This window comes from Lucilia cuprina, chromosome 3 (genome assembly GCF_022045245.1).
Source record: "Lucilia cuprina isolate Lc7/37 chromosome 3, ASM2204524v1, whole genome shotgun sequence".
In the NCBI taxonomy this organism is placed as follows: Eukaryota; Metazoa; Arthropoda; class Insecta; order Diptera; family Calliphoridae; genus Lucilia; species Lucilia cuprina.
The window spans coordinates 351,517-378,415 of record NC_060951.1 but is presented as its reverse complement, the minus strand read 5'-3'; the positions used below and the strand labels follow the sequence as shown (position 1 = coordinate 378,415).

At 28.4% G+C, this 26,899-nt stretch overlaps 2 protein-coding genes across 2 annotated transcripts in view; one reads left to right on the top strand and one right to left on the bottom strand.

Annotated features, from left to right (window-relative positions):
- Window positions 1–25,972, bottom strand: part of LOC111677135 — a 74,666-nt gene extending 48,694 nt beyond the window's left edge. The window contains exons 1-3 of the mRNA XM_046945505.1: window positions 23,626–25,972; window positions 19,835–20,191; window positions 15,641–15,791 (exon numbers count right to left, since the gene is read on the bottom strand). Coding sequence (XP_046801461.1) covers window positions 15,641–15,791; window positions 19,835–20,191; window positions 23,626–24,035 — 918 coding nt within the window. The 5' untranslated portion in view covers window positions 24,036–25,972. The remainder of the gene's footprint in view (window positions 1–15,640; window positions 15,792–19,834; window positions 20,192–23,625) is intronic.
- Window positions 1,711–3,071, top strand: LOC111684182 (pupal cuticle protein 20). Its single transcript, XM_023446305.2, has 4 exons — window positions 1,711–1,804; window positions 1,895–2,193; window positions 2,461–2,670; window positions 2,736–3,071. The coding sequence occupies exons 1-4, from the start codon at window positions 1,796–1,798 to the stop codon at window positions 2,944–2,946; spliced, it is 729 nt and encodes a 242-aa protein (XP_023302073.2). The 5' UTR covers window positions 1,711–1,795; the 3' UTR covers window positions 2,947–3,071.
- Window positions 25,973–26,899: the final 927 nt, after the last annotated feature.

Below are 26,899 nucleotides of genomic sequence, written 5' to 3'. Positions count from 1 at the left end.
AAAAATATATAATAAAGTTTGCCGAACTTTAATTATTATTTTATCAAATTTTTTGTAAGAAATATTTCATATCATACAGTTAATTAATGTTTGCTTGTTATTATTATTTTAATTTAAATAATTAAAAAAATTATTAATTAACTAGATACTGTTTTTTTATAACAAGAACATTTTTTTTCGTTTCGAAACCCACAATTAAGTCTATAATTGATAATCAATGATTAACTAAAATTTTTAAATATTTATAAAAAAATAAACATTGTTAAAATATTGGCAAAAGAAAAATAATAATTAAAAACTATAACAAACAAAAAAGCTAAATAGATACACTTAAAGTGCATAAAAACCAAGAATAAAAACAATAACTAAACATAATTATAAACAGTGTGGCCAATAGAAATTTGAAAAATTAAAACCTCAAAACAAACAATAATAAAGCACAAACACTATAATTATTATACAAAGTTTAGCATGAGGGTAAAATTACTCATATGTGAAAGAGAACTCTTTTTTACTCATTTCTCTGTTTAGAACAGGCATCGGCGGAATGTAAAAAGTAAGCTTTCTGGTTGAAATTCTTTCTTTCTTATATAGATCAATGATCAGCATTAGGAGAAAATACCGTTTCTATGCACTCTACTCTGTTTAGAACAGTCATCGGCAAGAGTATAAAAGTAAATTTTGGAATTGCTTATTTTTTTAAAATACTCATATGTGAAAAAACAGTAATATGCTCTCTTCTCTGTTTAAAACAGGCATCGTCAGAGAGTAAAAACAGCGATCTTTCTGAACGGAATTGTAGAAGTTTTTATACAAATAAGTGGGAGCTAATAGTACGAAAAAGAGAGAGATAAGTAGCTCACAATAAAGTTCTTTGCTACTTCTGGTTAAATGAAAATTAACCAGAACTATAATCATTTAAACTTCCCATCATATTAAAGGCTTAATAAAGTTGTATTGCAGGAAAAGGTGCATAATAAGGTTTCCATTAATCTAGACTTTATGTAACTGAACTTGAGAGCTTAACGCTTTTTATAAAATAACCTGTTCGGTCACTTTTACTTTTTTAGGCGATCATTGATCTAGTTAAGTATTTACTGTTAAAAATTGTCTATTTTAAGTAGACAATTAATGTTAAGCTAGTTTTACAAACACGTTTATAATCAATTATTTAAAAGCTCAAACATTTCTAAAAAAACGGCCAAAATAGTTACCTTGGTTTTTTTTCACCAAAGCGCCAACGCAATCTTAAATCGTTACGCTGCAATAATAATTGATGTTCAATTTTAATTGACGTAATAATGGCAAAGAAACGCCACAACAAAGAAGAATCTCAGCAAAAAAAACTCTAAAGAATTTTTAAACAAATTTTTTCCTACAGTTTTCAAGCATCTTTTAAACGCAACCTCACTCTAAACTGAAAAAAATAAATATTCTACCAGACTTTTTAATAATTCAAAAATACTTTACATTCATTATTCTAATCGTTTAAAGACAAAAGATAATAATGATGTTTACCAACATAATCATTAAGAATCATAATAAAACAAAACTATAACAATGAAATACGAAGAGAAGATGAACTAGAAAAAAAACAAAGACAAGAGAAGAGAAATAGCTAAAATTCACAAAACAAATCAAATAATAAACCAATAGAATTGTTTGAGATTTATGAGCTGTTTGACTATAAAATTGGCCAAGACGAGCAGTAAAGTTATTAGTTTGAAACAAACATTTCATCATCATACAACCAAAATAAGAAAAAGAACAATCAAGCAAACAAACCAATAGCATTATGAAATTTGTAAGGATACAAAACGAACCAAAAAGGATTAACGTGAATAATAAATAAAATTTAATTTGTGTTTTTTTTATTCCTTTTAAATAAACATAGTTTGTGTGTGTTGCTACCGTTGCCTTGTGTTTGGGGGCTGCTGCTGCCGGCAGACCTTCAACCAAATATTTACCACCTAATTTTGCAGCTGTAGGTGCTGGTGGTTCTAGCCAATATCCTCATTATCATGCTGTTAGCGGTGGACGTGTTGCCCCTAGTGCTGGTCATCAGTATGCTGTCGCTGCTTCAGCTCCTGTACATGCAGCCTCATCACAGTATGCTCATAATAGAGCAGCTGCTCAAATTCCCATTTTGAGAAATGACTACAGCAATGATGGCAGCGGCAACTACAACTTTGGGTAAGTGGAGTTTTAAGCTTTAAAATGAACTCAAAGGAGGAATATCAACTGAAAGTGATATTCAGAAATATGTTCCTAGGAAAAGTGAGATTATTAAAATAATATCACTTTTGTGAAAATATCATTAAAATTAGAGATTTAAAAATAAACTTGATACGGATAATGTAGAGCAAGTCCTTAGTGTGTCATATATAGACAGATTTTGCTATATAAATTCAAAATTAAATATTGACTTCAAAATTTCTACACAAATGTATATTTCTAAAGTTTCGAAACTGGCAATGGTATTAAACGTGACGAAAGTGGACACTTCCAAGGATCTTGGCCAGGTGGTTCTTTAAACGTTGCTGGTTCCTACTCTTACACAGGAGACGATGGTAAACTCTACTCTGTCAACTACAAGGCTGATAGCAATGGTTTCCATGCCGAAGGTGATCATTTACCCACCCCACCTCCAATTCCACGTGAAATTCAAGAGTGAGTAAGATTATAATTTAATAAAAACCAAATTAATTAAATTTGAAAAATTGATTTGCTTCCAGAACATTGCATTTACATCAACATGCTGGTAGCCAGCCAGGTTCAGCTGGTTCTTATTCAGTACCCTCTAGCTATTCTGGTGGTGGACATCGTGCTCCCGCTGCCAATTATGCTGCCGCTAGCCATCATTCTGCTGCTAATGTGCGTGCTCCCAATGCCAACTATTTGCCACCCCAACAAGGCCAAGGTTATAACTATGGCAGACGTCATTAATTTAAGTATTCCTTTTTGACATGCTCACCCTAACACCCCGCCACCCAATTACCGTCATAGTATTGATGTTAATAAAACGTAAATAAATTTTATTTTTGTATAATACTCTTAAATTTATAAAATATAAAAAAGTTTTTTTGTTTTTGTTACTTGTTTGCCAAAGGGGTCTTCCCTAAAAATCCTTTAACGCCTTCGAAAAATAATCGTTGGTTATTGAAAAACTTTTTAAATAGAGATTTCCTTGTGTTGGTGTAACAAAAGGATAAGAAGGTGTTGCTAAAAGAACACACATCAAAACAGGCCACAAACAAACTGGTGATGAACTCTAGTTATCAATTGAACAAAAGGGAATTTCTAAGGAAGAAAAATTATTTACAAACCTAAAAACAAACAAACAAATGTGAAAGTTTTCAAACATTTTCTCGTTTCCCTTTTAAATGCACTACTTTTTTGGTCTATAAAGATTTGTTTCCCTGAAATCAAAAGAGATTTAAATAGAATTTGAAAAGTTTTACAATTTCATAAAGAGTCAACAAATTCTATTGTTTATGTTTGGTTACAAACAAAAAAAGTTGCCACAATTATTTTAATATATTTTCCTCAAGAAAGACTAGTTTTTGGTTTTAAATATTTTAGGAAACATTTTGCAAATACTTAGAAAAGAGTTTTTAAATGAAATTTGCATAAACTGGGAGTATTAAATGTAATTATTAGGGTCTGTTAAGCAAAAGTTTAAGTTAATCAAAGGAACAAAAAATTAAATACTCAATTTCTTAATAATAGTCATTCGCAGATAACAGAATTGAGAATAAGTGAATGGTTTAAGAACTGTCCAATACACAATATTATTAGGCAACTTGACTTGCTTCTTAAATAAAACTAAAGAAATATTAGTTTCAGGCACTTTCATAACAAGCTTTTTATACTCTGCCTTTTACAGTTTTTTTATTTAAAGAACTTAAGAAATATTTGCTTAGAAATAACATTCGTTCGTGAATGAATGGAATACTAAACCTAAAAGAACTCAAATTTAAATTAAGCTTTTTGTAATCCTTTTGAAATTTTTTAATCGCAAACGAATATAATTTACTTCTTAATTCATTTAAATTAAGAAAAACTTTTCTAAAATTTCAAATAATACCTGTTCACGAATGAATAATACAGTCAGTAGTATTCGTGAAACGAATTCCATTTGACATTTTCAAAATCAACATTTTTTTAATTTAAGAAGTAATAGTAATTAGATTAAAATTAGTTTTCAGCTTTCAAAAGAATACAAATTGCAAACGTTCGCGAACAAATCATTAATGAATACATCTAATCTCTTACGAAAAAATAGTTAAACGTATTTGTTAACTTTGGAAGCTAAATTCTTTTAAAAAAAGAACAATATGTATAGAATTTTGAATAATATCAGTTCGCGAATAAATATCATTCAGACATTCTTGCTAGCGGCTTAAAGCCCTCCAATTTAAAAAATTATTTATCATATTGAGAATTTTCTAATAGCCAATTAAATCAACGTTTTAAAAACAATATTTATGACACTTTCTTTTAAAGAAAACCACTTTATTTCAAACAGCAACACAATCTCAGCGGTAAATTCTTCCTGTTCATTCGTTTTTGGTTTCACATTTTTCTAACTTTCTTAGCACTTTTGCATACAATCTTATTTAATTCCTGGAAATCCTTTTTAGGAAAATTTATTACCAGTTTCACGTAGAAACCAACAAAACCAAAGTGTGGTGCGCTTGGAAAATGACATCTTTCGACTGCCAACAGAACAACCATATATTAAATAATACAACAAAGACTTTTCAAGATTTAAGCTGCAACAAAATTATATACATTAAATTGTCTAGAAAATAAAAAAAGAAATAAACGTTACAACCCCCATCCTGAACAAAAAAAAAACTAAACATAAAACAATCTAATGATTTTGTTGCCTTTAATTTATGCGTTTCATGTTTTCAAGTAGAATGCAAAACAAGCGAGAAAAACTGAAATTTTTAATTAAACTGTTTGTTAAAGAACAAAGTAAGTGTGTTAGTAAAAAAGGGGAAAAATGACTTTCATTTAAAAAATTTATATGCAATTATTGACCCTTGAGCTGTTATATTAATAAATTTAATTTCAAAGCTTTTTACAAACCTCCCTACACATTTTCTCTGTTTATATTGTTTCCCTTAAAAAATGTCCTTGATAAATTGATGTTGATGTTATAAAGTGTAAAATAGAAAGTTTTTAAGTCATATTTTGAGTAAAATGTAGAAAATGAAAAATAAAAATTTTTCTTACTAACAAAGGAAATTGACTTAAGCTAAACACCGGGTGGTGATTTCCGTATTTAAGGAAAGTGACATTTGTTGTTAAGAAAAAAAATGGTTTAAAATTGAAAAATATCAAAACACATGTTAGTATTAGTAAAACTTAACGATCGTAAGGACTTGCAAAAGACACTATAAAGAAAATATTATACAAAAAAGATCAAACTTTTCACTCTCCTAAATGATCGTAGTGACTTGCAGAAGACACTATAAAGGAAATATTATACGAAAAAGAGCCAAATATTCACTCTCCTGTTATTATTTACTAAATGAGAATTACATTGTTTCATTGCAGGAGAAAATTTTTCACTCTCTTATTATGCAACGCTTATACGTTATACATTTTCAACTAAATGAGAATTAGATTCATTTATTTAGTACTCATTTTCATAAAAATGCATGTCTAAACTATTTTCCAATAATGTCGATGATGGCTAGTAATCTTTAAACAACATATTACCTAGTAATGTTATATAATTACCCATTTTTTGTTGTATGAGTTTTACCCCTAAATGAATACCAAATAAAATTTAATTAAACAACTACTTAACTTGCGTAAAATATTTATTTGCTATTGAACAAATGTTCTTTTTTTTTTGTTTATCCTTTTTTTTTGCCTCATGCTAAATTACAATTAATATTTATTAACAAATTTATTTCATCAATGAAACAAATATAAATAAGTCGGTATATATTCTGCACCATAGGGACTATTACAATTGACAATTCCTTTAATTTTATTACACATACTATTCACACATTTTATTCATTAAACGGATATGTTTGTATATATGTATGTGTTGGGTAAATGAATATTAAGGATTCGAAAAAACAGGGATACAAGAAATAAATATATGGATTAGTAATATGTTATGCGTGTTATTTAACTATCAATATTAGGAAGTCATAAATTTTCATTGTAGGGTTCAAAACAAAAGTCAGGGAGCCTATTTTTATTTAATGTCATATAGACAGGAAAGCAATACTAAAGCTGTCGGAGTATAATTTTATTAATACTTTTAGAAAGGAAGAAGCGTTCATATAAAAGGGATTAAAGGTGCAGCTATTAGGATTTTTCTTTAATCTGAACACAAGAGCACAAGAAATGAAATATTGTTGTTACTCGTACATGTGATGCTTAGTTGTCTTTTTGACAAAACAAATCGGTTTATTTTTAGGCGATACAACAATCTAAAGATTAAATGTGCAGTTATGAGCATTTTTTTAATTTAAACACAAAAGCACAAGGAGTAAATATCGAAGTGTTGTTATAACTCGGGCAAGTCTTGCTTAGTTGTTTCTTTTTTTTTGGCAAAACAGAGAGTTATCTTTATAACAACCATTGTTCTAAGCATATGAACGTTATATGGTGAGATGTATTCCATGTTTTTTTTTTCGCTCGATTTTATAATATTTGTTCTTATTATGTACCTATCACTAGAAGTGTGAGTGCCCACCACTGCTTTCTACTGTTATATAGCCACAAAGTGTGTTTTATTCTCATTACACATTGCAAATTGTATGTTTATGTTAAATTAAACTAAAAACTATTTAAATTTTTAATAAGAAAGAAGAAAAAAGTTACTAACATGACTCCTAAATGTCAAGAAACCATGTAAATAAAATAACCTATACTTACAAGTACTAATACTATTTGCAATAAATTTATAAACACGCATGTTTTAAACCAGAAAATACTAGAAATCGAAGCAGGCACTTTAAAGAGAAAAATAACTAAAACTATCATATGTTAACACGCAATATAATTTTTTGCAGACTTGATAGGAAAAACCCCTTAAATAAATGAATATAAATAAATTCAAAAAAACTTAACAACTAACAGAATAAAAAGAACAAATTCCAATAAACTAATTTGCACACGAAAATTACTTCATGAAAAAATAATTTCATATAAATTCTAAATAACAACAACAAAAACAATAAGAAAATAAATATAAATACAAAATATGTAGCTTCAGTAATGTGTGAGTAAATATGGATTGAAAGTGAAAAAAAAACAAAAATAAAGAAAGAGAAAATTATTTCACACGCACATCTTAATAGCAACAAGACAGGCAGGCAGGCTGGCTGAAGTGACATACCACAGGCAGGAGTTAAAATATACTGTAGTTACTATGTTACAGTATAATAAAGTACTAGAGGGATTTCATTTATACACTCATTCACACACATACTTTACACTATAATAAATTTATATACCATTGCAAATATACATATTTTTTATTAATAAACACATGTTTTCACATTAGTGTATCCTGCTGCTCTACCTCCTGTTTTCTCTACTTTTCGTACTCAGACAAGTTGTTTTCTTACACTCCATTATGAATATAAATCATTTTTTCCTCAACTAAATATACAAATAATACAAGAAATTATGATTTATACCGAGTCCCCGTATGCTAAAATTACAATTTGTACTCGTATGATTTCTTTCATTTCATTCATTTCTATAAATTTTTATTTTTTTATTATTATTTTCAATTTTCTATACCAACTGAATGGCAACTAAATAAAAAGAAGCATCAAATTATAGACATTTTTTTTCAAATTCATTTTAGTTTGTTTTTACTTTCTTTCTTTTTGCTAGCAACTTGTATGAAAAATATTTGACTCAAAGGACCTTTCTTTTTAAGAAACAGATTACATACATTACACAGCATACATGGCCATAAATAAACTTTAAATAACTTAAGTACAAAATAAATATGTGTGTTTGTATGTGAGTACTTATTGTATGAAATCAAATAAATACATTTAAAACAAGTAAAGCATCAGAGAGAAGAAAAAAAACGAAAGTCAGCAAATCATAAAGTTATTTGAGAACTTACTAAATAAATCATAAACAAAATTCTTGAATTAATGCCAACTGATAAGAACAGGAGCACAATTTTTTTTTATTAAATAAAGATTAAGTTTCAGGGGACTCATGAATCACTAGATGAGACCATAGAAAGGTAATTTAAATTTAAAAGCTTATAAAAAGCTATTTTCGAATTGATATATCAATAATAGAGCAATAGTGAAAGCTTTTATTTAAAGCTAATTGTTTGAAGTTCTTTTTGAATTCTTTCAATTATTTTAAAAAGCTTAAACTCTATTTTTAAAAAGTAAACAAAATCTTAAAGCTTAGAAAAGCTTTAATTATTAGACAAATATAATGGTTCATGGAACTTATTGTTCCTATAAAAGTAGGTTCAAGTTTTAAACATACTTTTCAAAAATCAAACATACTCATTAGCAAAAGCTTGAACAAAGCTTTTGTTTTTTTAAGACAAACAAAGTATGCAGAAGAAGTATGTATACGATTAAAACCAAATTTAAAAAGTAAACAAATTCCAAAAGTTAAAAAAGCTTTAATTACACCTTTTATCAATAATATAAATGGATAATAGTTCATAGAATAACTAATATTTTCTACGAAAAATAGTTAAAAACTAAAAAAGCTCTTTTAGAACAAATTAAATTACAAAAGCTTTAAAAAAGCTTTTGGTTTTTTTAAAACCTTTTTTCAAAAATTAAATAAATATGAAACAACTATAACGTGTTTAATTTTAACAATGTAAAAAGAAACAAATTTCATAAGCAAGTTAAAAGCTTTAAATGAATCACAGTCTTATAAGAAAACTACATATAGTTTATATCTACAAAATTACTGTGTATTATTAATCTTACTTATATTAATATGAAACCCAATGAAAAATTTGCTCTAAATAAGAATAAATTCTAATCGCCTAAAATAGATTTCTAACATATTTTGAGTGTCAGTGATTTGTAATTATTTGCACAAGAAAACCTTTTAACCTTAAGATCATTTTTCTAAACAAAACAATTTTATTTTATTACATTTTCACAAGTCACTATTGTCCCGTTTGACCATCAACCAACCCCCTTTAAAAGATCTATTTTTCGTTGTCATTGTCAATGGCGTAAACAATACTCGCTGACTCCATCGTACAGTTACAATCATTAATATGACTCTTACTCTCTAAGAGTGATGGACGGACAGACGTTTATAAAAAGTTAAACAAAAGCCAAGCAAAACTGTGGTCAAACCCATTTTCCGCACAATTGTTTTGTATTTTCCATTGTCAACGATTTTGATGGCTCATGCTTTTCATTATGTCAAATCATTACTCATGTTATGTTATACTCGTACTCAGTCACTCACTCCTTTTCGTTTTGGAAATATTCTCATGCGTCGTGCGGAAATTGTAAGTGTCTAAGTAATGTCTCGTAAGTATGTATGTAACAATGTGCATGAACAGGATTGTCTCAAAATTGATGCTGAGACATCAATATAAAACTAGCAGCAACAATGTGAAAAAATGGAAGGAAGTCAACATACAATTTATTTGTTGTTACCAAATGGCCAATATCTATGAATAGAAATTTTATTGAAACTCTCTATAAAATGTCTACTTAAAATGCAGCACAATACAAGTTAGGAAGAAATATTTTTAGAATCTTTTTTTTTTCAATTTGAAACTTTAACGGGAAAGGGAAATTGTTGGTGAAAGGACACTTTAGTGATATGGAGATATTTACGAACATGTTGTAAGGAAGAAATTACAATTTTGGGCTATTAAATTATGGGTTAATAAAGGGACTTCTCAGGGCTTTTATAAGCCCTGGGTTTTATATAAAAATAAAACACATACAATATTACATTTAACTATTTAATCGAGTTTGAACATTTTTATGAGAAAAATCTCCTTTATGAATTGATTTATATTGAAATGAAAAATATACAGTTTAAAACCAGTTAGTTTACATGCAATCAAGTAATAAGACCTCCTTTTCATTTATTTTTATTAAATTTAAAAAATCATGTTAAATTTAGATTTATTTTTTGACCAGGCAGAAAACATTGCGTGTTTCTCACAAAACCTTAAGTGGGTGGTATAAATTATGAATAAATTTCATTACCAATCTAATCTATTTTTGTTTAGAGAGGGTGGTGGCAAATTATTGTTTTCTTAAAAAGGCTAAAATAGAAGCAAAACCTAAACAGCTCGCCACTATGCACACAAAAGAGTAGAAAAGGTGTGAATGCCAAAAAGGGAGTATTTGAGAAAGAAAACTAAAATAAACTAAACTAAAGTAACAGGTATGAAAAATAATAATTTAACAAAAGAAATCTAATAAAATTGCTTTTAAATTATCAACCAGCTTCATAATAAGCAATATTTTAATAAATATTAATCATACGACACATAGTAACGGAACTACTGGAACTTGAAGAAAATATTACTCATACAACATGTAATTCGAGAAAAGAAATACTTTTTCAATCCAAACATAAAATTTTTTCTTCTTTCTTATCAAATTTAAATTTTTGTTGGTTTGTATAATAAATTTAATAACCATAAGTCTCAATTTGTTTTCAAGACTTCAAATAGTTGTTAATCTCTTCCGTCTTCTTTGTCTAAGTATCAACATAATTTAATTACTAAATTAAGTTTACCGTAAGAAAAAGTTAATTAACTTAATTTTCCTAAAACGAAATAAATAATATGTAAATTGTGATAAATATCTTTTATTTAAGCTTTAATTTTCTTCAAGATTTCTTCTGTATGCCGACGCATAAAGAAATTAAGTTTGTTAGAAAAAATATCCTAAAATGTTCATAAGGCGTGTGTATGTGTGTGTGTTAAACACAACGTCAGACAAATTAAAATAATAAAAATAATAATGATTACGTGCTAGAAAAATGTAATAATTATGCCTAAATATTCTGGTTACTGTAGCAGTGGCATTAAAACTTTACATACCAAATTGTGGGGGATGATGTACAAAATGGTTGAGGGGGTTTACAAATGACATGAATATTATAAGACTAGAGAGTTATAAATAATGCAACGGGATTAACTTGTTAAGAAATTAAAATTAAAAACATTAAGGGAAGTCACTTGTTGTTGAGTTAAATTTGCAAACAGTTCAAAAGTTTTTCAAAGTTTAAAACTTAAAGCTTTTAATAAAATAAAGCAGGAATAAAAGAAAGTTAATTAAAGCTTTAAATGAAACAGATCAAAACTTGAAAATATGTATTTAAGGAGACAAATTTTTCGAAGCTTTAAAGTTTAAAGATTTTAGCTATAAGAAAAAAATTTAAATCAAATTAATGAAGAAAAACTTTAATTCAAAGTTCGTACTAGTAATCAATTGCTAATAAAAGCTTTTAAGCTCACAACTAATGATAGAGGTAAAATATAATCTTATATTCACAAAATATTAAAAAAATATTAAAGCTTTTAATTTTAAAGTTTTTATCTCAAATTTTTTTAAACAACATCAAAAATTTAAGAAAACCCTAAGTTAAAAACTCATACTAGCAAACAATTATTACTAAAAGCTGTAAAGCTCTAATGTTAAATTCAATTGCTGATAGAAGTAGAATAATGCTTAGAGGATATAAAAATCAATTTCACATTAATTAAATTTGCCTCAAAATAATTACTTGTTTATAACTGACTTTCAATATTATCATCCCAAACTGTGAACACCTTTATATGTAAAGTTTCGCTTTTAGACCTTTAAAAGAAATTAAATAACATACACATAAACAAAACAAGTAGAATTAATTTCACTTTCAAAGAGTTGTATAGAAAGAAGATCTATGTTTCAAGATAAATTCGTGTGCTTAAACGTATGAAGAAGTATAATTAAGAAACACTTTTTTCATGTTCCTAAAAAGACAATAAAAACAAAGAGGAAAAAAAACACATACACAAAGATAAACAAGACAAGAAAAACAGCAGTTTTCCAAGTATTTAACGAAAAATGCTTAAGACATTTACACGATTTGTATGTCTCTGCAAGTTTGCTTCCTTATACATATATAGGCAATGGCAACAAGGATAGAAACACTTAAGTTTTATTAGGAAACGGAAAAACAGGAAAACGTCAGAACAATTCGACCACACCATAAATCTAACAAAAAATGAGTGAAGCTGCCAAGGGATTAAGCAGCGAACATACCAAACTCTAAAAATAAACTTAAGGAAACTGCAACATTGCTTGGAAAAAATATACTTGACAGCAACACAAACACCATGTAATACAACTCCTTTATTTATATTTCCTACGAAAAACACGCCAACCTTTAAGAAAACATGAAAATATATTAACATAAACTTTTGCACAAACTCCTAGAAGAGTTGTACGCCAAAATGACAGGTAATCCAATCACAAAACATCAACTTTATAGAGAATTATTTTTTTTCAAGGCTCGCTCCTCTAGTTAGTGGCTGTTGTTGGCAAAAGGTTAGAGGAATCTAGTCAATCACTTGAAGTGGCTGTGGGTTTGAAACTAATTGAAGGTGATATGAATCCCATAAAAAATGATTGTTAAGAAGACAAGACAACATGGCATAAACATTAGTTGAAAAACTCTAAAGAAGAACATTTTTTCTGCTAATGCAGGTGAAAGTGATAAATGTATTGATGTCTTTGTGGGGCGTGCATTACAAGTCTATGTGAAAAAGAAGATTGATAACTGATAATGATGTGTAAAGTAGTGAGGACAAAAAGGAAATCAGTTAGATGAATGTAAATGGTCAAAGTGTATCTTGAATACTCTATAAATAATTAACACTGTACTAAAATACATTTTTCTTTACTGAAAATTAATGTTCATTTTCAGTTATATAGAGTTATAAATAGATTTTATAGATTGTCTAATATATCGAGTGATAAAGTTAAATCAAGAAGATTCTTAAGCATTTTTCTTTTAATTATTACATATAAAATGACAAACTTAATTTAGACTGAATTGCTATAGGGTATTTCTTTTTTTAATAATTAATAAAAGAAAGTAGATAGCAGTACATTTTCCTTATATATTGCTCAAAAAACTTTACATTTTTCATGATTTATTAAAACAAAAATATTATATTTCCTTTTTCGGTTTGTCAAATAAAAAAACTTTTTTGTTTTTTCTCTGTTTCTTAAAATGTCATAAAAATCTGTCAAAAAACATTTTTCTTACAAGATTGATGATTTAACACAATTTTTGTTTCTCCTAAAATATTAAAAATAATTGAACTCAAAAAAAAAATAGACACAAATATCAAAAGTTATAAATTTTCAATTTCCTTAGAGAAAATAACTGACTTCGTTTTTAATAAATTTCTTTAACTATAAATGACAATAACAAGCAATTGATGAACATATTTTGTTAAACAACATTCAATTTAAAAGTCAAATAAATTTATTTTAATACTTAGACAACAAATACAAATACAAGACAATGTAAAGTTGGGGAGGTGGGGGCAACAAGTGTTTGTAAAAGCAATGAAAAATTGAATTTATAATCTTGCAACAAAAAAAAGTTGTTGTAAAAGCCATATTAAATTTCCCACTAAATAAAAAACAAATAAAACAAACAAAATTCTGTTAAGAAACATATTTATTTTGTTGTAAAGAAATACCCTCTTAATAGTATATTGTCTTGCATAAATTGCTTTAGAAAAAAAAACAACCACAAATTTCCTTTGAAGGTTTCAACAACACCTGACCATCAACTGCTCAGCCATTAAAGCTTTATTCTTATACATTTTTATATTGAGGGGTTTAAAACAATTTAATTTCCTTACTTTCTAATAAAAAATGTTAAAATATGCGCATCTATTGCTTTTACAATTACAAGCATTTGCTTGGCTTTTCAATTTATAAATTTCAGTTTTATTGATCACTTTATAAATGTTTATTTTTTCTTTTGTTTTTGTAAAACTTTTGTTGTTTAGACTTTAACTTGGTCATATGGTATATTTAGTATATGTTGTTGGTAGTGTAATATTAGCCTTAACTTTTGTTTATCGTTGTTGTTATTGCTGTTATTCAATTAATCACTTAATTGGCCATTAAGGTGTAGCACCTGTGTTTCAACTACTTGTGTTTCAATCATTTAATAAAAATTACATGTTCGTTTTAAAATATTTAATTGGCATTACTCCCCCTTAATTTTCAAACATTGATTCATTTCCATAATTGTTTCAAGGGTTGTGAAATGTGCAAAAGGGAATTTAGAAATGTATAGATATTTTTTCATAAATTGATAAATTGTTAGTAATTTAAGAAGATTTGAGGCTTTTCAGAGTAGCAAAATAGTAGAAAATACATTAAAAATTCTTAAAATATTTGATAACCGAAAATATCTGGGGTGTTCAGGAAATTGTTTTAACAAACATGTGGCATACGAATTTTTTCAAAAAACTCACCATCCAATTGTTCCCGTTTTCTGATTTTAAATAAAAAAAATTCTCGAAAGCAAGTCTAATGAAAAGATTAAAAATTTGGAACCTGAACCTGAAGTGTTCAAAAAATTGTTTTCGACAAACAAACGGACATACAGATAGGCAGACAGACGGACAGACAGACAGACGTACATACGACAGAGAGACCAATGGTTTTAAAAACGTAACACTATTTATATAACAGTGTCCCGTGAATCACTTTTTAGTAGAAATACCTCTCAAACAATACTTATAAATCGACTGTCTACTAAAAATCATTTTGTGGATCAAAAATAAAGTTCAAGTTAAAAACTTTCAAATTATTTTTTCAAATTAAAAACTTTCGTAACTGAATTTAATTCAAATTTAATATTGGTAATACTGTAAATAGCGGTTAAACGTAAAGTAACGCCATCTTTGGTTTATTCAACAAACAAAAATAAAATACTAAAAGCTTTCATAAAAGCTTATTTATAACATTATAACCAAGAGTCATACCTTAACACATATAAAATATTAACAAAAACATCATTAGCCTCCTTCTCTTCACCTTCCCCCTATCCACATAAAGCTATTTAAACCAACAATACTCTCTTTCTCTCAGCAACCCCTGAAAGTAGACACTACAATGCGACCACAATACAGCAACTAACAAAAAACACTTATAAAATATAACTGTTATTATTATAACGGTGCTTTCCTCTTTAAGCTTTACAAGTATTTCCGTTATAAAAAACTTCTCACAAAAAAGAAAGAAAGGAAAGTATAAAGAAGAAAAAAATTACAGCAACAACACCTAAAGACATAAATAAATAAAACTTTAGAATTTTTATTCGTCTTATTACTTCAATACACAACTAATTCTATTGTCGTACAACTTGTGTGGCTAAAGAGTGCAAAAGGAGGACTTTTTCCCAACAACAAAACAGAAGAGGAAAGCAAATTCATATAACAATATATACATAAATATGATTTAATAAGCAAACCATAATTTCATTCCTACACTTTATCAGTCAGTTAAAAAATAATTTTATAAAGTTTGTAGTAGTAGCAGTAGTATGTATGTATGTATGTATGTTTGTAATAATAATTTGTTTATTTTCATACACTTACCTGTTTTTGCAAAGTATCCGCCAGCTCTTCCAAATATTCTTTACGTTCGAAACGTTCAAATTTAAAACTGTTGGAACGATAAAGCTCATTGTCATCACGACGACGATTCCGACACAGACGTCTTGTGATTATATTGCCACCACTGCCGCTTCTTTGCAATTTGATTATATTTTTTTTATTTCATACATATTTCAAAGGTTTTTGGTTACGGTGTTTTTTTTTTTTTTTTTTTTTTGTCATGAATATGGTTGTTTTATGTTGTTGATGATGGTGGGTAGTGTTTAAACAAACATGAAATGAGAGACACAGAAAAAACAGAAATAAAACGTATAAATTTTATATGATAATAATAAAATGAAAGAATTGGCAATACAAAAGGTAATAAAATTTGTTAGGGATTTACAAGCAAATCAGCCAGCTGTCCACAGCCAGATTTATAACATTTCAATAATGATTCAAGGTCTATTCATGATAATTTCTATTTGTTTAAGGTAATGTAATGGTATTCATGGGTTTTGTATGCTTTGTTAAATTTAATTAAATATATGAGTATAGAATACAAAAAAAAATGTTTTATTTAAAACAAGTTCTTTTATCTTACAAAAAAAAACAAATAACCCAGCTGTACATGTATGTGTTACTTCCGGTGTTAGAAATAACACTTTTATAACATTGTAATCATTGTAATCATCACCATCTTCGTTTTTTAATAAATATGTTTGTGTGTATGAGTCTACATCTATGTTTGTAACTTTTTTTTAAATTGTTGCTTGCTTTACATTCTTTTTTTTTCGTTTTGTATCAAAAACATAAAACCAACTAAAAAAACTTCATTAATGTTGAATTTTTCCACCTACAAACCTTGTTTTTAACTCCTTAATTTGTTTTCAACACACTCACGCCTATATACACATTTACATCCATACAAATATTTATATATATGTAAGTAGTTTTCAAGCACATATTAACAAACAAACAATTTATGTATATGGTTTGTACATATATAATATACTAGTATGGACCTACATTTTTTCATTCATAACTCTATCCTTTTAAGAACCTCATGTAGGAATATACCTCTGAATTGATGTGCATTATTGTACTGTACACGAGAAAAATAAAAAAATATTCTGCAAACTTTTGGAAATGGGATACCTTAATATCGGAAATAGTTTCATAAAAATTTTGATTTCCATAAAAAAAAAATTGGATTTTCATTGAAAATTAGATTTTTTCACCAGTCATCCTAATTTTTATTATTATTTTTTATGTTATTTTTGTTAGCTCGAGTGCAGGCTCATTTTTATGTAAATTGTTTGTTTGTATGAATGAAATTATATGAAAGGCTTCATAAAAAACGTATATTTTCATACAATTATATTTGGCGATACAGTAAAAGGTGAACAAAAGTGAATCCTTTAGGACCCTTTAGAGATTTGTCGCTGTCATTATAACGTTTTAAAAATTACGTAAGAATTTTAACATTAAGTTATCATCTGACTAATATCTTTTGGCAGATACTTTACATATTCCCTTAAAAAGTGTAATACCGAGATACCGCCAACATTACCTGAATAATTAAACAACTTATAGATATTCTTAGAGAAGTAAATGATCTTTGATTAAGAGGAAGAACCTTCCTCAATTGCTCTTGAATAATTTGTGAATCTTCCCTAGAAAAGACTTTCTCAGAATAGCACTGAAAGAACCATAAAAAATAATATATTTCGGAGGCATATACACGTTGAAACCAAAATTGTCAAACAATATCGTGTAAGATTTCCATATCAGTTTCAATCACTTTTAACAACATTCCACTGTGATTTTGTTGTTATTTATTGTTTTATTTAGGGAGTGTAAAATATTTATATTTTTGTTTTAACAGCAATATTTTCCATTAGTTTTATTTTATTTTTCATAACTTCTTAAGCGTATATTTATATATGGGGAGGATACATGTAAATGAATAAAAACACACAGACATACATACATACAAATGTATAAGAATGAATGGCTGTATTTGTAGGCATATCTATGTCTGCATATACAATTTATACCGTATAAGTATAGAATAGAATACATATGTGTATAATATGCTGTTTGTTAATGTTTATATTTATTTTAGAAGTGAGAAAAAGCAACAAAAATGTAGGACAAACACATGTACATATACCAATTCATCTTTATCGCAAAGTCTATGTATGAAGTAAATATGTATTTATGTGTGAATGTAGAAATACTAAATAAATCCTTAAGTATCAGTCCTACACAACAACAACGTATGTTTGTATATGTTTTTTTTGTGACAGTCTTCTCATGCTTTTTTGCCTCTAATAATATTGAAAGAATATACATGTAATTTCAACAGCAAGAGGAGGATTCGTCGCATACACCTCCTGGAATATATGTTTTTAATAAAAAGAAACAAAACATCAACAACAACATAAAAAACCCCCCTACCCCCACAATGGCTGAAGAGGGAAGAGAATTGAAAGGAAAACTACAACACGAGAGATAGTAGACCATAATAAATGAAGCTAAAATAGTGTTACCACACTATTGCCAACAAAAAGTGAAAAAAAACAAAGTTTTATGATTTAACGATAACACTTGTGAGGGGGAATTGTAAAGTAATTTGGCAGATGTTGAAAGGATGCTTAATTAGGAAAAGTATAGCAATAAATAGTAATTGAAAATCTATGCCAATTTTTTAGTGTCAAAAGGAAATAAAATTATTTATTAAGATATCAACTATTTATGAAGAGAAATTGCAAGTAATCAAATCCATTTAATATATTCTTACTTTAGTGTTAACCCAACAAGGATCAAGAACAGATTTGGCACATGGGCGGTTTAAATAGATACAGATCAGAAATAGAAAATGTAACATTCACTTTAAGACTGAGCAAGTCTTCGAAGTACCTTAACAATTTAGCCACCTTACTGCAGCAAACACTTCATCATCACAGATGTAGATAAAATAACAAAATAGTTGTAACTATGGTTGCGATAAAAATAATAATAAAAACACAAAACTTTATTTAGAATTGCAACACTTAACTTCTGAATGAACAGCTTGTGGTCAAGTTAGTTCTTTTTTTCCAAGCGAATTCCACGTAATTTTTTTTCTCCACTCTCTCTCTCTCTATACAAAAACTAAGAGTTTTCATTCATTACTTGCAAAATTTTAGTATGTAGTTTGCATTCTTTAAGAAATAAACTGCATAAATGTAGGGGGTGGATATATTACTGCATGTGAGAATGTACTTGTGTGTGTGTGTAATTTTAACAACACTTAAGTTTAAAAATATTTAGGCCACAAAGTACTAGAGAACAATGAAAAAAGGCAGCAAAATGTTGTGTTAGAGAAAAGAGGGAAGCTAGATAGTGAAAGGGAAAAGTAAAATATAAAAATAATAAATATAAAAACTCTTCAAAAAATGCACCTTTTGTTTTAGAATTTTAAATATAGACCCAAACACACATACAATAGCCCATTAACCCGATATGTGTACCTAAGAATAGATGTCATTTCATATGAGAGAAAATAATGAAAGAAAGCAGAAGCCTTTGACACTTGTAAATAGTAGGAAAATAAAATAAAAACAAAAAACTAAACTAAACAACAAAATAATCATAATAAACACTTAAATGAAAAAATAGAGGAAGGACAGACAGACTGACAATAAAACATACTACAATCTTCTATAACAACAATATATACACTTGGTCACAGTAATTGTATGTATGTGTGTGTGTGTTTGAGAGTAAAGCAGTCAAGCACACAAAAGCAAAACGGAAGCTTTCTGTTTAACATACAAAGGATATGAACGAACCGTTATAACGTTCATTCTTTATTCTTTTGTTTACTTTTTTGTGTGTTCAACACAACTATTTTTATACATTCGCTTACTATGTCAGATTATGTGTGTGTAAATAAAGCCCAGTAAAGCAGACCAACAAACATGAAAAGTAAAAGTCAAAAACTCTAGGATTTGAGTTGAGATGATGTTGTTGTTTATGATGAGAATGATGATGATGATTCTTCTGGCTGGGTAATGGCGCTGATGCTGTTTATCCTAATGATACAAGGGTTTTATATATTTTTTGCTTTCCCTACTTTAACTTCACCTTTCTTTCTTTGGGGTTTACTACAACTATTTTTTGTTTCTACATTTTTTTTTGTTTACTTACCCACATGGTTTGCAATGAGTCATCTGTAGATCCCAGTTCAAATGAAAGTTAAACATACGCAATTTGGCGACAGCTCGTTGTCGTAGAGAAATATCCGGTGCTGCCGCCACTGTTACAGACGTTGTTTGTGTTGCTGCCAAATTGCCAACGGCTGTGGATGCTTGTCCAGCTCCTGCTGCTGTTGTTGAATTTGTTGTCCCCATACCCAAAGTATTGGTTAGTTCACGTCCTGTACTGGGATTAGGATACATTAGGACAGTACCACTAGGTGCTGAACTGGCCATCATACGTGTGGAACGATGATAACGATGATTGGATTCGTTGGACTCCTTAATTGTATAAAAACCACCGGAAGATCTGATGGGGAAGAAGAAATCAAGAAAATGTAAAGGATTAGGTATAATAAAACTCACATGTACAATTCTATGATAACAGGGGAAAGGTCCATATTTTGAGTTATTCTAAAATTCGCATCAAAGCATTAAAATAATCTTCTTGATTTCTAAACATTTTTAGAATTTTGAAAAAAAACTTGAACTTTTCACTTGAAATATTATGTAAATACCCACTTTTTCCTTGTTATCACAGATTTGTACATGTTTTGTGTTGACAGCAAGACAAAGGAAATTTTAATTCAATTTTAAAATATGCTTCAAATGGTCTCCTAAATTATCACCTGTACGTTTATGCAAATTTGAAAAAAAAAAACATAAAAAAGCGGTTAAAATGAAAGAGCAATAAAAAGTACTAAAAGCTAAGAATGATACTTTGTAAAGTATACGTGGATAATGGGGGAAATAAAATATTCATAAACTTTGCAAACATCCAACTATTACAATAGAACCTTAGTAATGATACATTACAGATTAACATACTTGTTTATGACTTCTATATACTATCAATATTACCCAGAAGTGATTGAATTAGGACTGACATGTAATAGAATATTTAAGTAGTAATCTGCGATTAAATATTAAAGAGCTATCTATAGAGCTATCAGGATCCATTTAACACTCGCTCTTTTTCGAAGTACGAAATCTTGAATTAAGTCAAATATTAGGGTTTGGACAGGCTTACGAATACGGGGACACATAGCATATCAAAATTTAGACTCCATAACTTTAATGTTTTTATAAAGTGGACTTCGACAACAAATAGAGATTTATAGATCTGAATAAATGTTTAAAAAGGGATTTACGAATCGTATTTTGAAGTTATTAAGAGACTATAGCAACAAAATCTGATAATTTTCCTTTGTTCTAAAGAAATTTCCTCCACTTTTGCCTTTCACTGTTAAGACAATAACAAATTTACACTTCAACTTATCAGCCATTATATGCTCCTTTGCCAAATCATTCAAAAAGCACACACTCCTTCGCAACGTGCGGGTAATTATTTATGCGCGTTGACGTTTTAAATATACAAGACTACTAAATCAAAATTTTCCCGTCTTCTTGTTTCTACATTCAGGAAAACCCCACGTACTAACAAAAAAAAGTTAAAATATGTATGAAATTCTTAGTGTAGTGAAGTTTGGTTTTTAATCTTTTGTTATACACTGAACTAAAAACTCAGGCTAATAAATCATGTTAAGACAACAACAACAATACTAGAAATAGAAACCTACAAAAATCAAACATAACCTATAAACTTTAACAAAGTTATTTCGATAAACTAAGTTTTTGTTAGTTACTTAGGTTTTTTTAGCAGGAATATGAAAAAAGTATTATTTAACAAAATTTTTTGGGAGTTACCTACAGTATTTATTTGCTAAGAATTTAGTTAAATTAGAATTTATGATAAATTAATTTCTAATTTAAGTAGAGCGTCATATGTTTTTCATTTTCATTAAGTTAAGCTAAACGCAGTTGCTATATCAGTTTGTCTAAATATTTTAGTTGATAGAAAAAATTTATTTGCATTAGTTATTCATGTTGAGTTACCTTGGTATTCTCCCCAGTTCTATAACAAATTTACCATTATTATAATAAATAAAACATAACAGCCATTATTAACTTTAAGTTGGTGCAGAGCTCTTTGGCGATAACAGTTTTAAATTCTCAGTTCGAGAGAGAGAGAGAGATAGAAGCACAATAATATTATTTCAAGAGTAAAAACCAATAAAATGCGAAATTTTTGACAAATGCAATCTATTGTAAACATGAGAGTATATGCAATGCTCTTTGCCGATTCCAGTTTTAAATGTTGCTTTCTTAGTTTGAGAGAAAGAAAGAAGCACAATAATTTATTTTTAAGAGTAAAAGCAAATATTTTTGACAAATTGAATTTTATCCCAAATTATCCCAAACTTTCTCAAACAAGTTCTCGTTATCTGCATAAATTTAAAATACAAAATTCTATTAATCAAAAATTTAAAAACTATACTTTAAAAATGAATATTTTATTTAAAATTAACCAAGGTAAGTATTTCTTCATTCAACTTTAAACTTTCTTGTATTTCTCTATAAAACAACATATATACGAAATACATACATATATTACCAATTTAGTAGACCAAATCGATTTTTATATTCCCTGGTGTATGACAACTGTATATTTCTGTATGACTACTTATTTACAAACATTCTCTTACATATTTTGATGATTTCGTGTGTGTGTTTTTTAGAATATTAAATGGAAGTGGTTTTTGGAAAATTTACAACAAAAAAAACTGATTACAATATTTTAAATTAATATATGCAAACCACAAAAGTAGATAGTTTTTAGTATGTGGGTGTAAATTAGAATTTATACGTATGTGTTTTTAGAAGATAAAATATATTGTAGGTATAATAAATAGGATTATAAGGCAGAAGTTCAAAGGAATTAAATCGTCAAATTGTTAATAAAGGGTCTAATCAACTTGAAACCTTTAAAAACTTCTCATAATTTTTTGCCACAATAAAAAAATTCGTTAAAAAGTTTTGCTATTTTGAAATTCCCCGACGAAAGAATACATTTTCAAAGAATTAATTACTCTCAATTATTAAACTCCTTTTGGAATTAAAACGCTTTAACTTTATTTAAATAATATTAAATAAAATAAAGAATGAATTCCTTTAAAGTCTCACTTTTTCTATAAACTTCATTATTTACTGATAGATTTCTATCTATGTCGCTTTAGTATCTATTAAAATAACTTTCTTTACTTTCATTACATTTCTATTCATGGGTAATTAAAAATTGATCAAAGCCACAACCAGATTCAGATTTTTTTGTATGACAAAAAGGATTCGTTGGATTTAGATTATGTGTATAATTAAACGTATTTTAATACGTTAACAGTTAAGTATATTTGAAATTAATTGAAAGTGTTCATAATCAAATCAAATATATGATTTTAGCACATATCAAAGAGCACTACAGAAGTGTTAAAATACTTTGAGTTGAGTTTTTAATGGATATAACAGGAATATAATTGAGACAAGTATAAATACGTTCTATTGATTCTATTGATTATGAATACATAAAAGTTATGCTGACCTAATAATATTCATACTTTTTATGAATACCATTTACTAAGGATATAGACTAGATATAGATTTACGATTTACCACAGATATAGGCTAGACTTAAGATGAGACTATATGCTAGACTGTAGACTATTCTATATACTAGACTATAGTCGAGACTATAGATAAGTCTATAGACTAGACTAATCCTAATTTTAGGTTTTTTTAAATAGCCAAAAACGAAATTGTACCTCTTTAAACAATATCTTTAAACCATTTGAAGCATATTAGTCATAAAATTTTATCTCATTAGTTTATAAATAAATCAACTTTACTTACGACATATTATCACCACCGCCGCCAACACAACTAACACCACTGCGACGAGGTCGCGATTTACGACGTCTGCGTCTACGCCTCTCCGATGAGGCAGTGCGAGGCTGCAATACATGTTGACTCAATGATTTGCGAAACGGACCAGACGTATTTACCGCCACAGGATCCGAAGCTACTTGCCCAACACTCTGATTGGCGGGATTAGCTGACACCGCCATAGCGGCTGGTGTGGGAATTTGACCGCTTGTCGCCAAACGTCTACCAGTAGCAGAACTAGAACCAGCCACTGCCACCACCACCTGGCCATCACCAAAGCCACCTGCCGAGCTTGTAGTATCAGTAGCATGTGCATGAGTTTTAGCCGTGCGGCTGCTACCAAAACTATGATTCACTTTACGCCACATGCGCTCCATTTTGTTTTTATATTAAAATTTTTATTTTCTTTTTTTAATTTTTGTGAAAAAGGGGGGATATTTTCTATCTAATTGTTAGTTAACTTTTAAATATTGACATTTGCGAATTCTTAGCAGCAGGAACTATAAATTATTCATATTTTCTTTTTCATTCTTATTTTTGTTGTTGTTGTGGTTGTTGTGCGATTTTGTTGTTGGGAATAATAAAATTGTATGAATTTAGTATTCCCCTAGTCTAAGTTGGAAATTAAGGAAGATGAACATGAAAAAGTTCAATTAACTCTGGGGAAGCATTTGGTTTTCTAAACATTGGTAGTTATTGTTGCTGTTGTGGTATGTTGTTGTGAGGATGCTGATGATGAAGTTTTATTTTTTAGGTTAAGTACCGCTTAGCTGTTGCTGCAGATGCAAATGATGAATGCATAAAGTTTTTGTTCCTACTTTGAGGCTTTATATTTTTGTATTTTGTTTTAAAAGAATTAATAGAAATGTGATTTAATTGGCAAACATTTGATTCCGGTATGTGAGACTATTTTATTATTCACTGTGTTTTAGATTCGTTGTTGTTGGTGTTTTTTTATAAAGAGCACAAAATTCTTAAAACTTTATTTGATTATCAGACAAATGAATTTCTTTTTTTTTTTTTTTTTTGTTATTTTTTATTTCTTTACAATTTTATTTTTCTTTATTATTTATTTTTATGATTATTTGTTAATAATACACAATAAGGACACATTTCCGTAACGCACTAACACACTTATACATAAACAAACTGACAGACTGTGAGGTTGTGTGTCATGAAGTTGATTTTATTCCACTACATTATCACGCTTACTTTAGCATTGAAGTGATTCATAAACGCGAAAGCAAAAAGAGAAAAAACTTAAGCGAGACTTTTGTATATTCGATGTTTTATCGACATACTGCACTTGCTGCATGTAAAACTATGAAGTTGAAGTAGATTTTTCGTATTATCCCGATTTTTTGTTTGAATTTCAAACACACACGGCAATTGTTCACTTGCACTGTCTAAACGCCTACAGGGAAACATTCACTAGTCTGAAGTTTAGTATAGAACCAATATAGGACTTTAACTCCTTAACTGACTCACTCACTTAATGGTTGATAGTTGTTGTTGTCGTTGCAGTTAGTTGTTATTGAGTAAGTGTGAGAGTGTGTATTTATGTGATTTGCACTTTATTTATATGTAGTAGTTGTTGGTTACGTTTCCGTTTGGCCCGTGGGAAAACTACCCTACCACACTTGACTTTATCTTTAGAACGGAAGGTAAAACATTTTTGCTTAAAGGAAGACAACTAAGACTATTTTCTGCAGGACTTTCTTCTCACAGCACCACCATCAACACCACATAACACACCAACATACTTTGAGCAGTTATGTTTGTTCGAGAGAGTGTGTGTGTGTGTGTTTGTTGTTGTAGTTGATGTATACAAATTCAGTCGCCTTTAAATATACTTGTTCGTATATGTATTCATATGCTTTGCTTTACTTTGCTATGTATACAACAATTGATCCAAAGGAATTTTAACAGTATCAAATTTTCCTTATTAACACCCGCACCACCCCCTGGACATGTATACACAAACATTACAAATTTCATTTATTGCTTTGATTTCATTTTAAAACCACCACACTTTTTCATTTCTAAACAATTTCCTTTAACTAATAAACACTTTTTTATAGATATATCTAATTTTTTTATGATAATTAATAAAATTTAGAGATTTTTCACGTTTTTGCTTTGCATTGAAAAAATTTTTTTATAAAATATTTGTCTACATCTATCTGCACGTTGCTCTGAGTCGGTGGAAAAACCTTCTAACAAAATGTTCATAAATTCACTCGAAAAAATTTTTTCAGACTCTCATAGGCAACAAAATTTATACATATCCTCAATGTAAAAGTGAAAAAAGCTTTTTTCCAGCAATTTGACAGCTCTCTTTAAAAGTCAGTTGGTTTTTTTTTGGTAAATAACAGACAGCACCACCTGTCAGATGACTAATATGTCAAAATTTTCTTTATTAAGGCGGCATTTACAAAGCACCAGTTTATCCTGTTGGAGCCTTTGAATTCATTCAAGTCAATAGAGATTTCTGTTAACAATGGATTTATTCTCTTGTTAACAGCGCATGCTCAGTGCACACAGCTGCTGTAACGGCAAGCTTTAACAGTTGCTATCAAAAAGCTTTTATCGTGAATATTGAGGGTGTATTAGTTTAATTATTGTGATTCAAAATAAATTTTATTTTTTAATTTGTTAATTTAAAAATTTTGTTCTTAGCAATGTTAAAAAAAATCGTATGTAAACTTGTTATGTTAAAAGCTTTTGCTGTTAAAAGCTTTCATTAAATTTTAATATAAATTGTTTGAGATAGTTACACAAAACGTTAACACAAGTAAAAAGCTTTTAGTGTCTAACAGTTTGAAAAGCATTGCATAGCTAAAGGTTGCCAACTCTTAGAATTATAAGGTCAAAGAAAAACAATTATGATTTGGTAGTTCGTGATCACATTTCTTACTATAACATATGATATCACGCATAGAAAAAGTTGGCAACTCTTTGAATTATAAGAGTAAAAAAACAAATTTTTGTATTGGTAGTTGGTGATTTCTGCTATAAAAATCGGGCTAAATTCCACACTATAGAATAGACTATAAATCAAACTATAGACCAGACTATGGATTGGGCTATTGACTAGACTATAGACTAGATAATAGAAAACGGACTAGATTAGACTGGTCTATTGACTAGACTACAGACTAGAGACTTGACTAATGACTTTACTATATTCTAACTTAGACTATAGACTAGACTATGGACTAGGCTATAGCCTGGACTAAAA